The sequence below is a fragment of the Hyaena hyaena genome, unplaced genomic scaffold (genome assembly GCF_003009895.1).
Source record: "Hyaena hyaena isolate Hyena2069 unplaced genomic scaffold, ASM300989v1 scaffold_844, whole genome shotgun sequence".
NCBI lineage: Eukaryota > Metazoa > Chordata > Mammalia > Carnivora > Hyaenidae > Hyaena > Hyaena hyaena.
Genome location: NW_024081476.1, coordinates 47,083 through 64,698, shown reverse-complemented (window position 1 = coordinate 64,698; position 17,616 = coordinate 47,083). Strand labels below are relative to the sequence as shown.

General features: G+C 37.9%; 1 protein-coding gene and 1 pseudogene across 1 annotated transcript in view; both read right to left on the bottom strand.

The window, feature by feature from the left end:
- LOC120222161 overlaps window positions 1-5,736 on the bottom strand; it is a 13,613-nt pseudogene extending 7,877 nt beyond the window's left edge.
- Window positions 1-17,616, bottom strand: part of PHKA1 (phosphorylase kinase regulatory subunit alpha 1) — a gene marked incomplete at its 5' end in the record, with an annotated part of 130,784 nt that overhangs the window by 69,401 nt on the left and 43,767 nt on the right. The window contains 2 exons of the mRNA XM_039219858.1: window positions 7,097-7,241; window positions 8,424-8,533. Of these exons, the coding sequence (XP_039075789.1) occupies window positions 7,097-7,241; window positions 8,424-8,533 (255 nt within the window). The remainder of the gene's footprint in view (window positions 1-7,096; window positions 7,242-8,423; window positions 8,534-17,616) is intronic.

Genomic DNA, 17,616 nt, shown 5'->3' with positions numbered 1-17,616 from the left:
CAACTAATCTTTGACAAAGCAGGAAAGAGTATCCAATGGAAAAGACAGCCTCTTTAACAGATAGTGCTGGGAGAACTGGACAGCAACATACAGAAGAATGAAACTAGATCATTTTCTCACACCATACACAAAAATAAACTCAAAATGGATAAAGGACCTGAATGTGAGAGAGGAAACCATCAAAACCCTAGAGAAGAAAGCAGGAAACAACCTCCTTGACCTCCACAACAGCAATTTCTTACTTGACACATCCCCAAAGGCAAGGGAATCAAGAGTAAAAATGAACTTTTGGTACCTCATCAAGATTAAAAGCTTCTGCAGAGCAAAGGAAACAATCCATAAAACTAATACGCAACTGACGGAATGGGAAAAGATAGTTGCAAATGACATATCAGAAAAGGGGCTAGTATCCAAAATCTATAAGGAACTCACCAAACTCCACACCCGAAAAACTAACAATCCAGTGAAGAAATGGGCAGAAGATATGCACAGACACTTCTCCAAAGAGGACATCCAGATGGCCAACAGACACATGAAATGATGCTCAGCATCCCTCCTCATCAGGGAAATACAAATCAAAACCACACTGAGATACCACCTCACGCTGCTCAGAGTGGCTAAAATGAGCAAATCAGGAGACTCTAGATGCTGGCGAGGATGTGGAGAAACGGACACCCTCCTATACTGTTGGTGGGAATGTAAACTGGTGCAGCCCCTCTGGAAAACTGTGGAGGTTCCTCCAAAAATTAACAATAGAACTCCCCTATGACCCAGAGGTAGCACTGCTAGGAATTTACCCAAGGGATACAGGAGTGCTGATGCATAGGGTCACATGTACCCCAATGTTCATAGCAGCACTCTCTACAATAGCCAAAACATGGAAAGAGCCTAAGTGTCCTTCAATGGATGAATGGATCAAGAAGATGTGGTTTATCTATACGAGGGAATACTACATGGCAATGAGAAACAATGAAATCTGGCCATGTGTAGCATGATGGATGGAACTTGAGGGTGTTATGCTGAGCGAACTAAGTCAGGCAGAGTAGGACAGATACCATATAGGAGGATTAGGAGGAACTTATAATGGGGGAGAAGAAGGGGAAAAATAGTGGGGGACAGGGAGGGAGGCAAACCATGAGAGACTCTTGAATGCTAGGAACAAACTGAGAGCTAATGGGGGTGGGGGAGAGGTGAAGGGGGGTGATGGGAATGGAGGAGGGCGCTTGTTGGGATGAGCACAGGGTGTTATATGGAAACCAACTTAACAATGAACTATTTTTTAAAAAAAGAAAATGTGGTGTATACACAAAAAAATAAAAAAATATCTTTTTAAAAATTTTATCTTTGAGAGCGAGAGAAAGAGAGACAAAGAGAGAGATAGCAGGGGAGGGGCAGAGAGACAGAGACAGGATCTGAAGCAGGCTTTATGCTCCGAGCTGTCATCACAGAGCCTGACACAGAGCTCGAACCCAGGAATCGTGAGATCATGATCTGACCTGAAGTCAGACGCCTAACTGATTGAGCCACCCTGGCGTCCCTCTTCTTCCTGACTTAAAAATATGTACAAGAAAAAAAATACGTACAAGAATTTCATTTCAACTTATATATAGTGTTTTTGACTGTATCTCCTTGTATAGATTTCTTAGTGATTACTCTTGTTATTAACATTACACATACAAACATGGATTATACATATACCATTGTGTAATAGTGTCAATATTTTATTAGTTAAGAGTGATGGGTAGAAATCTTACCTCCCTTTCAGTCATTTACCTTTCCCCCATTTATCATGTAATTGCCTTTAAGATTTCCTGTACATATTTTGAGAACCACGTCAAACAGTGTTATGATTTTTCCTTCAACCACTTTAGAAAACTAAAGTGCAGAAAATCTATTGTGTTTACCCATATTCTTAATCATTCCACTGTTCTTTTTTCTTTTTTGATGTTCCAACATTCCATCTTATTCCCTTTTCATTTCAAGAACTTCCTTTAAGCCATTCTTTCAGGGCCAATCTCTAGCAGAGAAATTTCATTTAGCTTTCCTTTATCTGAGAATATATTTTCCCTGCTTTGTTCTTGAAGTACAATTTTGCTGGATACAGAATTCTGTTTATAATTTTGAGCACCTGAAAAATGTTGTGCCACTTACCTCTGTTCTCCATGGTTTTTAATGAGAAATTCGATGTCATTCTAATTGTTTTTCCCATATAGGCAAGGTATCATTTCTCTCATTGCTTTCTAGATTTTTTATTTTTCTTTAACTTTCAGGAGTTGATTACTACTCTGTGTTTTGGCATGGGTTTTCTTTGGGTTTATCTCGTTTGGGACTTTCTCAGCTGTTTGAATCTATAGGTTTATACCTTTTGCCAATTTTTCAGCCATTATTAGTTGGGATATTCTTTTTTTTTTCAGTCCCATAGTCTTCTTATTCTTCTCCTTCTGGGACTCTTATTATGTGAATGTTAGATCTTTTGGTATTAGTCTCACAGGTTCCATAGGCTCTGTTCATAATTCTTCAGTCTATTTTTGCTCTTGCTTAGAATGGGTAATTTCTACAGTTTTATCTCCACGTTCACTCTGTCATCTCTATTCTGCTACTGAGTCTATCTAGTGAGTTTTAGACTTTAGTTATTGTAGCTTTCAGTTCTAAATCTTTCATTTGGTTCTTTATAGCTTCAATTTCTTTTCTTTTTTAAAGTTTATTTATTTTCAGAGAGAGAGAAAAAGTTTATTTTCAGAGAGAGAGGGGGAGAGAGAGAGAGACAGAGAGAGAGAGAGACAGAGAGCGAGAGAGAGAGAAAGTGGGGAGAGGCAGAGAGAGAGAGGGAGAGAGAGAATCCCAAACAGGTTTTGTGCTGCCAGTATTGAGCCTAACGTGGGGCTTGATCCCACAAACTCTGAGCCCTGAAATCAAGAGTTGGACACTTAACTAACTGAGTCACCCAGGTGCTCCTATATCTTCAATTTCCTTGCTGAAGATTTCTATTTCTTTGCTGAGACTTCTCACTTCCAAATTTCAAGTGTGGTCATAATTTCTTATTAAAATATTTTTATGATGACTGTCTTAAAATCTTTGTTACAACTCCAACATCTTTGTTATCTTGGTATTGGTGTCTGCCGATCAATTTTTCTCATTGAAGTTCTCATTTTCCTGGATATTGGTATAAGTGACTTCTGTTGTATTCTGGAAATATAGGGTATCATCTTATGAGACTTTGGATCTTACTGAATCTTCTGATTCAGCAGGCCTCTTCTGATACAGTGTGGCAGGGAAGGGAGGACTGCCTTGTTACTGCTAGTGGGTATGGAAGGAAGTTCCTTTATTTCTGGGCAAGGACAAAAGTCTAAGCTCCCCACAGGTGCTTCTCAGACACTACCCCTAAGGAAAAAGAAAGGTGCTTCTTCACAGCTATGTGAAGGTAGAAGTCTAAGGTCCCCACTCAGCTTTTGCTTATAGGACTGGGAACGGAGCTGCAGTTTTTCTGTGGTGTTTGGCCAGAGTAGAACAGTTACTGTCTGGAAGTTTTCCATCTGGCTAGGCTGCCCCTCTCCTGTTACTCTGGCTAGAAGGAAAAGTTTTTTCTTGGACTTTTTAAATCTGTACCCATTTGTGTTTATGGGATAAAAACTTCTCCAGCATCCAGTTGAGAATAGGTGAGACAGAAGGAAAACCCAGTATATTCACTGCTGTGTCATTTCTCAGGTGCAAAGTCCATAGCCTGTCTCCCTTCTTTTTTCTGACTTTCAGAATTTTCTTAAGTTTGTTTTATAGATAATGTCCAGTCTTTTAAACTGTACTTAGCAGGAGGAATAGGGAGAAGTGCATCTACTCCATTTAGTCTGGAAACTGGAACTCTTTTTTTTCCCCCAAAATGAAAGTATTTAAGGATATGAAAATTTCCAAATAGGACTCTGGCCACATCTCTTACATTTTGATAAGTAGTAGAATCACCTTTTTTTTTTTTTTTACAACACTATCTAATTTCAGATTTGATGTCCTGTTTAAGAATTATTTATAAAATTTAACTCCGTCATGGTCATATTTTTTATTACATGTGTGTTATTAGTTTTATGTCATATTCTGGCAATATCATCTGTATGACTTCTACTTTCTAAAAGATAAACATTCTTTGTGTATTCTATTTGGGTATAGTTTTATATGTACCCATAAATACAAAAATCAGGTTTGTTAATCCTTCTATATCTTTAATTACTTTTTTATAATTGATCTGTGACATTCTGATAGAGGTGTGCTATAGTGCCCCACTATGATTATACAATGGTTTTATCATATTGCCCTAAGTTTTCCTAAATATCTGCTTTATACATTTCACTGATACTATTCTGTAGATAAAAGTTTATAACTGTTATATCATCTTGTTATACTGTAACCCTCTTTTTAAGTACAGTTGACACACAATGTTACATTAGTAGCATGTGTACAACTTACTGATTTGACAAGATTATACATTATACTATGTTCACCACAAGTGTAGCTATCATCTGTCCCATTATATCCCTATTACAATGTCACTGACTGTATTCCTTATGCTGTGCCTTTTAGTCACTCCTTCACTGGAAGCCCGCATCTCCCCCTCCCCTTCACCCATTTTATCTAATCCCCCAAGCTCCTCCCCTCCAGCAACCATCAATTTGTTCTCTGTATTTATAGATCTGATTCTGCTTTTTGTCTGTGTAACTCTTACCGATCTAAAATATCCTTCCTGTCCTTTTTACTGACTTTTACCTTGAATTATATTTACTATTTTTGATATTAATGTTGCCACCATTGATTTCTTTTTGTTAGATTTTACATGATTTATCTTTATATACTCCTTTATTTTCCATTTTTTCTATATAACCTTATTTTAGGGATATCTTCTGTGAATAGCATCTAGCCGGAATTTGCTCTTTTATGTATTCTGGAAATCTTTATCTTTAAAATGATAATTTAACTAATTCATATTTTAATGTGATCACTAGTACATTCATTATCATTTCACCAGCACACAGTTTCACTGACAAAAACACACAGCTGTTGGTAATGTAGGCTTTGGGGACTGACAGACCTTGTTAGAGGCCTGATCCTGTCACAAGCATTGTGACTATGGAAAATGAGTCACCTTCCTCATCTATAAAATTGAGCTATTAATATTACCTATCTGAATAGGGTTGTTGTAAAGATTTCAAAATAATTCATTGAAAGCACTTAGTTCTGGGCCTAGCACAGAGAAAATGTTCAATAAATATTGCAGTTATTACTGCTATTGTTACTGCTATTTTTGTTCTGTGACCAAGTAATAAGTATCAAAACTTTGTGATATAAACCTAGAACTTTAATGTTATTCTTCTCCCCAAGCTATGGCTGTGTATCTCACCCCAACTATTGGATATTTCAATTTCAGAATCTCTTTGTCACCATAAATTCAACATGTCCCTTTACAACTGGCATCTTCCTATGGAATTTCTCTGCTTCTATCAATGGTAGCATTATTTACTTAGTCTGTAAATCTTGGCATCACCTTGATTCGTATCTCATACCTAGTTAGTCAACATCTGACTTACAGGTGTTTAAAATGACTCTTGCCTTCTTCTCTCCCACTCTATTGTTATTACCATCAATCCAATGTATCTTCTCATCATCTCATACCTGGATTAGTTTCTTTGATATCAAGTTCTCCCTGCTACAATGTATACTGTCATCAAATCCATATTCTGTAAACATCACTTTCATCGTGTCACTTCTTGCTCAAAAACTTTTGATAATTTTAGACTTCTGAGAAACTCCGGTTAAATATCGCTGCTTATTTTCAGTGTCTTCATAATCTGGCCCCACCTTACTTATCCAATTTTGTTGATAATTATACTCTAACATGCAAAGCCACTCTCTGCAGGTTGGCCTCTCTACTGTCCACTCACTAGTCAAGCTCATCCCTATCTCTGGGTCTCATTCATGGTATTTTCCACTTACCTAAAGTGCCTTTCCTTCTTCTCTCCTCCTATATGAATTCTACCCATCTCAAAAAGTCTTGATAAGTCCCACCTCAGTCAAGAGATTCTCTTTAACAACTTGAATGCCTTCACTTTAAAATACAAATCCAATGCTTTGGTACTTCTTTATATACTGTCTTTGATTATTTCTATTCTTTTTGTGAATCAGCTTTGCCTCTCCAATTAGACTTTATACTTTCTGAAGGCAAGTCTGGGAACAGTGTTTATAATCAGGAACTTGTTGTCTTAAATAAAGAAAGGCAAAAAGAAGAAAGACTACCCTACTTCCTCAATTCTTATGCTTTTGAAGCACTTTAGATATGTGATCAAAATCCCTAGCAGCCGGTCTGGACACTGAATGATTTATGACAAAGGATTCTTCTCTAATGAAAAGGAATTCTATTTCCTTTGGCAGTATAAACAGGCTTTTGGAAGCAATAGCAGAGACACAAAAAGGAAGCAGTGCTTCAGTATTGGCTTTAGTCCTCCAGGAACTGAGAGAATAATAAAGCCTTTCACCTAGTTTCAAATAAGAAATGTTAGGAAGCCCAGCCAGTAAAGGAAAGATAAACTGAAAGCCTTTTCACTTCTCCTTGTTAGATTTTACTGATTCAGTTAGGCAAGCCTTGGAAGGATAAGTGTGGGAACTTATCTATAAAATCTTGATGCTCCACTGGGGTAAGACAGATGCAGAATGTATTATTACTGTCTTCAAAATGAATTATATTAAAAAAGTTTCTGCAAATGGACCTAAAAACTAATTAGCCCCATAGTAGCCCACAAGTTATTCTATTACATTTTTTGAATTATAGCCCTCAAACCATTTGAAATATTCTTGAGCACTGGTTCATTTGTTACATATTTACATATTTATTCTAAAACATAAGCTCCATTCGAGTAGAATTCTATCTCCTCATCTGCCTTATTTGCCTGATGCAGCGCAAGTGTGTAGATAAATGTCTGGCACAAAAATAGGAGCTAAGAAATAACTGCTGAAAGAATAAATGATAATGAGCAGCTTTCCAGCGACTCTAAGACTTTGAAGGGCTAACCACATGATTCAGTCCCTAAACACATTAGTTCTGTGCCTCATATAACCTTACCAAGCATGGTGTGTGAGATGGGGAAGGTGATGGTGGGCTGGCCTGTCATCCTCCAGCGGCTACAGAGGTAGGAGAGGTCTGTTCTAAGCATCTCTACTATCATCTTGTTGTCCAGAGCCAGGTAGAACTGTTGCTGGTCTATAAACTGAGAAAAAGAAGGAGAAAAATAACAGCTTGGAATAACTTACTCTTATAACTGTCAAATAATATTTTAAAGTACTCACATATTCACAAGGGTATATAACACACCACAGAGGCAACTTTAGTGCCTCTTTTTTTTTTAAAAAAAAATTTAATGTTTTATTTATTTCTGAGAGAGAGAGAGACAGCATTAGCAGGGAAGGGTCAGAGAGAGAGGGAGATACAGAATCTGAAGCAGGCTCCAGGCTCTGAGCTGGCTGTCAGCACAGAGCCTGACGTGGGGCTTGAACTCACGAACCATGAGACCATGACCTGAGCCAAAGTCGGATGCTTAACCGACTGAGCCACCCAGGCACCCCATTTAGTGCCTAACTCTTTCCAGAGAATCTGATAGTCCATTGGTACATATAATTTTTGAAATTTTTACAGTATACTCTAGTTTACGAAGTGTTTTCAAGTATATAATTTTATTTATTTATATACCAAATGAGTGAGGGCTTTTCTTCTTTTAGTAGATATAAATAAGGCAGAGACACTAAGTGGATTAACAAAGTCATATGGCTAGCAAATGGCAAGGTCAGAAATAGAATCTATGGTCCATTATTCTTTTGTCTATACCTCAGCTGCACAATTTCAGATGTAAGGCAACAAATGGGGAGCTTAGGCTTTCTTTCTAGAAAATATTTTCTCCTCCTATACACATGTATAATTGGGCTTACTACTATAATGTGACAAATATCAGGCTAACAATGTGTATAATCACGGATGAAACAGTACTGAAATTTTTGTTTAAAAGAGAACATCAACATAAAAAGGGCCCATGCCAAAAACAAAGAGAACACAATTTAGTAACTGAATAAAAGTCGTCCTTTGTGTATAAAGGATAAATAGAATCTTATTTTTTAACATTTAAAAGGAGTTCTTTTTAAATGTACTCTAACATTTATAAAATCTCTAGTCACTGTTTCTGCAACACACAGGACTACTCTTGGTAGCCACAATCACTTGGCATAGCTCTGTGCCACAAGCTCAGTTTAGTCCAACTCAAAAAATATTTATTGAGCAACTTCATATGTGCAAGGCGCCATGAACTCTGACACCTGTCCTAACTCTAGTAAATGCTTTATTTCTGTATTTTTGTCTTACTTCCATTCATCTCAGTGCATCTAAATCTTATTCCACTTACCTGTGGAGTGAAGGTAAAGATAGTTTTCCGAATGTCATAGAGTTTTGAAGTTCCAAGGACTCCCATGTGCCTATAGGGTCGTCCACTAAGTTTCATTCTACTGTTGCATCCTAAGACAGAATTAAAAAATGCTCAAGATCTTTCTAGGGCACAAATCCAATCAGTAAACATTTTTTATATTAGATTTACACTTCCTAATACAACAAACGAAATTCTGTGTCTCAAAGTTACTATCTGTGTCATGTACAAGGCCATACTTAAGTACTGTAGTGCTCTCCAAGAAATAGAGTATGCATTTATCTCTGTTCTTAAAGAAGTCACATAATCTACATATGAGAGAAAAGAATGCACATGAAAATTGATAGTTCTACAAATGATAGAATTCTATTACTGACATTTATATGCTGAATTTCCTTAAATCTCATGAAAACTGCAAAAGCTATATGGACTACAAACTTATCAATGTAAACTATGCTTCAATAAAGCTGAACAAAACCTCATCAGCTTAAAGATGGCATACTAAACTGAAAAACTGAAATGAATTTACTTGGACTCCTTCATTTGCATAGTAGTGACAAATTTTAATTCAATAGAACAACACATTTTATCCAAATAAGTCAAAATATTATTATATCTGATAGGAAATTTTGTGAGACCTTATACATACAGTAAAATTCAGTTGGCAGAGAAGTATTTTTGAAAACTTAGGAAAGGGGAAGACTTGAACTATCAGAGAGCTACAAAAAGTGTAATTTTATTTACTTTTTATTTTTAAAATGTTTATTTATTTTTGAGAGAGAGAGAATCCCAAGCAGGCTCCACTGCTGACAGCATGGAGCCTGATGTGAGGCTCAAACTCAAGAATTCACAAACTGTGAGATCATGACCTGAGCTGAAGTCGGCCACTCAACCGACTGAGCCACCCAGGCACCGCAAGGTGTAGTTTTAGTGAATATTTACATAAATATGCACATCTTTCTACAAATATGTATATGTATGTATGTATGTATGTATACGCACATCTGCTTTATTCCCTGAGTAAGTCTTCTTTTTTATAGGTTAGCATTTTGAAAATAGAATCTGATCATTGATATCTATGTTACATGTAGTTGAATTTTTTTGTCTCTGAAAAGACATCTATTACATTAATACCTCCTACAGTGAGGAAACAGTTCACATATTCACACTTTCCCCCCTTTTATAACATAGGATATATTGTATAACATAGGATAGCACTATACACAAAGAGCTTCTTCTCATCCTCTTTTTCTCCAAAGTGAATATTGAGTATCATTTCATGTCAGTACTACTTTTTTATTTTTCGGAACTCATTTTTCTTGGGGATTTTATTTTTGACTCTGCTTTAACCTAAGTATGAAACTTATCAAATATGCCACCTTTTTAGTGTTGCTTCACTTTTAGGGACAGAACCAGAGAGCTGTCAATGCCTTGGTCATATTCCAGGATTTAACTGACATTGATATCACAACCAGGTTTATCTACTGTTCCTTCCATTTTGTTTCTTTTATTTTATTGTAGTAAAATATACATAACCTAAAATTTACCATTTTTAATTTAACCATTTTTAATTGTTCAGTGGCATTAAGCACATTCACAATTTTGTGCAACTATCACCACCACACATCTCCAGAACCTTACCATCTTCCCAAACCAAAACTGTACTCATTAAACAATAACTCCCCATGTTCTCCTCTTGTCAGTCCCTGGAAATCAACATTATTTCTGTGTCTGTAAATTTTCTTACTCTTGGTACCTCATATATGTGGAATCATACAATATTTGTCCTTTTGTGACTGGTTTATTCCACTTGGAATAATGTCTTCAAGGTTTATCCATTTTGTACTCTGTGTCAGAATTTATTCTTTATCAAAGCTGAAAAAATTTCCTTTGTATGTACACATCACATTAAGTTTACCTTTTCATCAATCAATGGACATTAGAGTATTTTCTTTGGTAATTTCTTATAGTATAATATACATGAAGTATGCTAATCTTAAATGTAAAAATTGGTAAGTTTTTACAAAGTAAACACACAACCCAAATCAAGATATGGAACATTATCAGCACTGCAGATGCCCCCCGTGTGCCCCTTCCCAGTTATTAATATCCCCCAGCTCCCAAAGTTAACCACCATTCAAACTTCAATCACCATAAATAAGTAGTCCATTTTTGTTTTATATTAATAAAATAATACAATATGTACTTTTTTGCATCTAGTTTCTTTCACTTAACAATATGTCTATGAGATTCATCGATAAGGTGTAGGTAGAATTAGTTCATTTGTTTTCATTGCTGTATAATATTCCAGTGTATGGATGTATCACTTATCCATTCACTTGTTGATGGACATTCGAGATTTCCTGCCTCTTGTCCAGATTTTGGTTATTATAAATAAAGCTCCTATGAACATTCTTGTTGTGCTTGAGGTCCAATAGACTATCTCCAGGTTTGGTGATTCACTAGCATTCCCAAAACTCACTATGTAGCTGTATAAATGGCTCAGGTTTATGAAATCAAAATGATACAAAGCAAAAACAGCAAAGGAAAAAGGCACATGGTGCAAAGTCCAGAGGAAACCAGGCACAAGCATCTAAGATTCCTCTCCCAGTGCAGTCACATAGCACATACATAATTCCTCCAGCATCAAAATATGACAATACGGGTGAAATGTTGTCTACCAAGGATGTTCATTAGACTCAATGTTTTTATTAGTGGCTGGTCACATAGGCATCCTCTGCACAGTACATACCCAAACTGCAGGCTCTCAGAAGGAAAGCAGGTATTCAAGCATAAGCCATACTATTTGTACAGTTTAGACACACAGCAAACCACGGTTATCCTTTTTTTTCTCATATGATTCTTTTTTCTTATATAACCTTTAAAGTCTTTATTTACCTTGTTAGTAAATTTTTTTTTACAAATAGTTTATTGTCAAGTACGTTTCCATATAACACCCAGTGCTCATCCCCACACGTGCCCTCATCCATGCACATCTCCCCCCTCCCCCCCACACCCATCAGTTCTCAGTTTGTTCTCAGTATTCAAGAGTCTCTCATGGTTTGCCTCTCTCCCTTTCCCCCACTATTTCCCCCCTTCTTCTCCCCCTTGGTCCTCCGTTAAGTTCCTCCTAATCCTCCTATACGTGCAAACATAGGTATTTGTCCTTCTCTGCTTGACTTATTTCGCTCAGCATAACACCCTCAAGGTCCATCCATGTTGCTACACATGGCCAGATTTCATTTTTTCTCATTGCCATGTAGTATTCCATGGTATAGATAAACCACATCTTCTTGATCCATTCGTCCGTTGATGGACATTTAGGCTCTTTCCATGTTTTGGCTATTGTGGAGAGTGCTGCTATGAACACTGGGGTACATGTGCTCCTAGGCATCAGCACTCCTGTATCCCTTGGGTAAATTCCTAGCAGTGCTACCTATGGGTCATAGGGGAATTTGGAGAAGTGTCTGTTCATGTCTTCTGCCCATTTTTTCGCTGGGTTGTTTGTTTTTCGGGTGTGGAATTTGGTGAGTTCCTTATAGATTTTGGATATTAACCCTTTATCTGCTATGTCATTTGCAACTATCTTTTCCCATTCTGTCGGTTGCCTATTAGTTTTATGGATTGTTTCCTTTGCTGTGCAGAAGCTTTTAATCTTGATGAGGTCCCAACAGTTTATTTTTGCTCTTGATTCTTTTGCCTTTGGGGATGTGTCAAGTAAGAAATTGCTGCGGTGGAGGTCAAGGAGGTTGTTTCCTGCTTTCTCCTCTAGGGTTTTGATGGTTTCCTGTCTCACATTCAGGTCCTTTATCCATTTTGAGTTTATGTTTGTGTATGGTGTGAGAAAATGATCTAGTTTCATTCTTCTGCATGTTGCTATCCAGTTCTCCCAGCGCCAAACCACTGTTATCCTTAAGAGGATGGTGGAACCCTCTCAAAATCCAGGTCTTCAGATGCCATGTAAGGGTCAAACATACAATCAATTCTTTCTAGGAATGCATTCTAAGGCCTGTCACGTGAACTTTTTCTGCACAATCCATCCCATTGGCTCTTGGCCAAGGTGTCTTTGTCAGTAGGTCCCCGTGCAGCAAATGAAGCCCAACCTGTAGTGTAATCCTCAGTTATGCCCACAGGGGTTTTAGATTTAGCCAGACAGAACTAACAATTACTATAATTATGTCTCTTCAACAGCCAGGTAGGTTCCTCCTTAAGTTTCTGTATTAACCTTTTTTCTTTCTGGCTTGAGGGATCAGTCCAAGCACAACCCAAGCCTGGCCTGTATATTGAAGCTGACCTTAATGCCTTCCAAGGCTGAGGCAGTGCCAGGATAGTCAGGGCTCACACACAAGTACAATTCCAGAGGGCGTACACAGTACTCTTGGACAAAAAGAGTTTACAAATGCTAGGGCATCACATACATTAATCAGGCAGTTTAGGTGAACATGATCTCCAATGTGGTCTCCCACTGCAGGCCTCCTATCCTAGGGTTTCTAGTCCAGTACAAAAAAGTTCATTCTTTGATTTCAGTGGGAGTATCTCCTGAAGGGAGTTGGATCCAAACAGTTTTGTTTGTTCATGACATCAGCTAATCTACTTTGTGAATGTGCAGGATATTGGGAGGTGTTCTGAGTAGAAGGTGTGGGAGCTGTGGCCACATCCGGCTATCTCCTAGTCATTTTGGTCAGAAGTGACCTTAGACTCAGCAGTCAGTTTGAATTCAAAGCACTGTTGGCAGCAGGGAAGACAATATGTGCTTTTATTAGGAAGGAGAGGAATACTTCCAGGAATAGTCCTAAAAATCAATGATTAATGCCCTTGTCCTTTACCCATGCCTCTTCAGGTGTCAGGATTTTGTTTTTTCTCCACTGTTACAAAACCTGTATGTCTCATTTAGCAACCAGAGTTTTATAATCTTATCCTCCTTCCATCCCAATATTTTGTCTGGAAGAGTTTTATGCAGGAAGTTTAAGAGCCTTTTTGTAGGCAAACATTATTATACAGCTTAACCAGAAAGACATATCACGTCCAGGATTTGGTCAAGATGAAATTCTGAATTTTCAAATATTTAAAAATGGATTTTTGTGCCTCTCACCACTTTTGTCCCAATCACTTATGCAGTGAGCAGCCTAGAAAAGATCACTCTTTCTGGGGACAGCTGCATTTAATAAGCAAACTGCCTTACTAAGGCTTGTGCATCAGGAGAAAGCTGAGGGCAGCTGAGTTATCAATATATTTTTGTAAACTGGCACTAATCTGGAAATCCAAATACAACCACCAACAGCGTGACACAGTCCCAAGGAGGGGTTGAGATTCCAATATGTCAGGAGTGGGGAAGTGGCCACATTTCCTGTGATGCGCCCTCCCCCAATTTGTAGCTTTTGCAGAAATCAGAAGAGTGCAATCACTTTCTGTATCAGACATATAGAGGCACTTAGCAGATCAATTTCAGATGGTCCAATCAGAGAACAAGCCTTTCCCCGTGGATATCAGCAACTGCCCAAATGGTCCAGCCAGAACCCAGGATAGTTTCACAAATTTAGAGCACCAGAGGAGGGGTGACCCAAATCTGCAATTATCTGAGTTCATTTAAAGTTCATTTTGTTCATTTAGGGTTTGTTTAGGCTGTGCTTACTTTCAGTTCAGTACATCTGGTGCTGAGATGGAAACAGTCTATATAGTAGACCACATGAAGATTCAGTTGAGAGTTAGGTCCAGGCAATTAGGATCTGTAAATACCAAATTAGGATGCCAAAAAATTTAGTAGCTTTTCTTAGGCAGCAGCAAAGCTGGGATGCTGCAGGGTCAGTCAGCCATGGTATAAGTCCAAGTGATAAGCAAGACCTTCCTAAACTCTTCATTGTGTCTAACAGATTTATTTGCATTTTTAAAAAGTTTTAAATTCCAGTTAGCTAAGTTGTGTAAGTTTCAGGTGTACAATATAGTGATTTAACAATTCCATACATTAACTGGTGCTCGTCATGACAAGTGCACTACTTAATCCCCTCACCTATTGAACCCATCTTCTCACCCACCTCCCCTCTAATAACCATCGGTTTGTTCTCTATACTTAAAAATCTGTTATTTGTCTCCCTCTCTCTCTTTTTTGCCTTTACTCATTTGTTTTGTTTCTTAAATTCCACATATGAGTGAAAATATATGGTATTTGTCTTTCTTTTCTTAATAAATTATTTTGCTTACCATTATACTCTTTAGCTCCATCCATGTTGTTGCAAATGGCAAGATTTCACTCTTTTTTTATGGCTGACTAATAGTCCATTGTATATTATATATATGCATATATGTACTTCACATCTTCTATTTAAAGTTTTAATTTAAATTCCAGTAAGTTAAAATACAGTGTAATAATAGTTTCAAGTGTACAATATAGTGATTCAACACTTCCATAATCACCCAGTGATCATCACAAGTGCATTCCTTAATCCCCATCACCTATTTAGCATATCTCTCCACCCATCTCCCTTATGGTAATCATCAGTTTGTTCTCTATAATGAACTTCATCACAGGTGTTGTAAGCTTATTTCAGCTTTTGACTTGGTTTCCTAACAAAACGTTTCTTCTGTTTAATTTCCTTAAATTTGGGGGTCAAGGGGAGGATGGTCATCAGATTATAAAAACTATACTCTGTTATAATAAGAATTATGTTTTACTTCAGTCTGTCTTTCTGTTGTAATCAAATAAACTTAAAAATATATTAAAATAAAAAGAGAGACTGCTTCTTGGTTTTCCTCTCTTCCCCCCACTCATGGTTGTTTGTTTTGCTTCTTTCAATACCACATTTGAGTGCAACCATGGTGTTTGTCTTTCTCTGACTTACTTAGTTTAGCATTATACTTTCTAGCTCCACCCATGCCCTTGCAACTGGCAAGATTTCATTCTTATTTATGGCTGAATAACAGTCCATTGGATATATATACCACATATTCTTTACCCATTCATTGGTTGATGGAAATTGGCGCTCTTTCCATAATTTGGCTCTTGTAGATAATGCTACTATAAACACCAGGTGCATGTATCCTTTTCAATTAATATTTTTGTATTTTTTGGGTAAATACCTAGTAGTGAGATTGCTGGATTGTAAGGTAGTTCTCTGTGTAACTTTGTTTTTTTTGCACAGAGATTTAATTTATTTATTTGACTGTAAGTAATCTTCTATTTCACCCAAACCCCTGTGTACTAGATAGTGGAGAAAAACTTAACCAAATGCTGAGAACTCAGAATTGGACCCAAAAATGTATGGCCAACTACTCTTTGACAAGCAGGAAAGAGTATCCAATGGAAAAAAGACAGCCTCTTTAACAGATGGTGCTGGGAGAACTGGACAGCAACATGCAGAAGAATGAAACTAGATCATTTTCTTACACCATTCACAAAAATAAATTCAAAATGGATAAAGGACCTGAATGTGAGACAGGAAACCATCAAAATCCTAGAGGAGAAAGCAGGAAACAACCTCCTTGACCTCCAGCGCAGCAATTTCTTACTTGACACATCCCCAAAGGCAAGGGAATCAAGAGCAAAAATGAACTATTGGAACCTCATCAAGATAAAACTTCTGCATGGCAAAGGAAACAATCAATAAAACTGATAGGGAACTGATGGAATGGGAAAAGATAGTTGCAAATGACATAGCAGATAAAGGGTTAGTATCCAAACTCTACAAGGAACTCACCAAATTCCACACCCAAAAAAACCAAATAATGCAGTGAAGAAATGGGCAGAAGACATGAAGAGACACTTCTCCAAAGAGGACATCCAGATGGCCAACAGACACATGAAATGATGCTCAGCATCCCTCATCATCACGGAAATACAAATCAAAACCACACTGAGATACCACCTCACGCCACTCAGAGTGGCTAAAATGAAGGAATCAGGAGACTCTAGATGCTGGCGAGGATGTGGAGAAACGGGCACCCTCCTACACTGTTGGTGGGAAGGTAAACCGGTGCAGCCCCTCTGGAAAACAGTGTGGAGGTCCCTCCAAAAATTAACACTAGAACTCCCCTATGACCCAGCAATAACACTGCTAGGAATTTACCCAAGGGATACAGGAGTGCTGATGCATAGGGGCACATGGACCCCAATGTTCATAGCAGCACTCTCAACAATAGCCAAAACATGGGAAGAGCCTAAATGTCCATCAACTGACGAAAGGATCAAGGAGGGAGGCAAACCATGAGAGACTCTTGAAGCTGAGAACAAACTGAGGACTGATAGGGGTGGGGGAGGGGGGAAGGGGGGTGATGGGCATGGAGGAGGGCACTTGTTGGGATGAGCACTGGGTCTTATACGGAAACCAACTTGACAATAAACTATTCAAGAAAAAAAATATGACGACAAAAAATCAAAGCAAAAAACAACAACAACAAAACTTAACCAAATGTCAATTCAATTTAAACCTGGTGTGATTGTATGAACCACGTTTCTAGAGGTGTTCATTCTCTCAGGTATTTAACGTTTTGAGGACATGCCATACTGTTTTCCAGAGTGGCTGTACCATTTTGCATTCCCACCAGCAGTGTCATAGAGTTCACCTTTGTACACATCCTCACCAACACCTATTATTTCTTATGTTGTTGACTTTAGCCACTCTGACTTGGTGTAATGTGATAGCTCATTGTAGTGTTGGTTTGTATTTCCTTGATGATGGTCTATTTCAGCATCTTTTTATGTGTCTCTTGGCCATCTGGATGTCTTCTTTGGAAAAATGTCTATTCATGCCCTCTGCACATTTTTAATTGGATTGTTCAGTTTTTTGGATGTTGAGGTGTATAGGATTTTTTAAACCTATTTTGGGTACTATCTCTTTTTTTAAAGTTTTTTTTTTTAATTTATTTCTAGGAGACAGAGACAGCGTGAGCAGGGGAGGGTCAGAGAGAGAGGGAGTCACAGACTGAAACAGGCTCCAGGCTCTGAGCTGGCAGTCAGCACAGAGCCCGACGCGGGGCTCGAACCCACGAACCGTGAGATCATGACCTATGCGAAAGTCGGACGCTTAACCAACTAAGCCACCCAGGCGCCCCTGGGTACTATCTCTTTATCAGATATGTTGTTGGCAAATATCTTCTTCCATTCTGTAGGTTGCCTTTTAGTATTGTTGACTGTTTCCTTCACTGTGAAAAAGCTTTTTATTTTGATTTAGTCCCAATACTT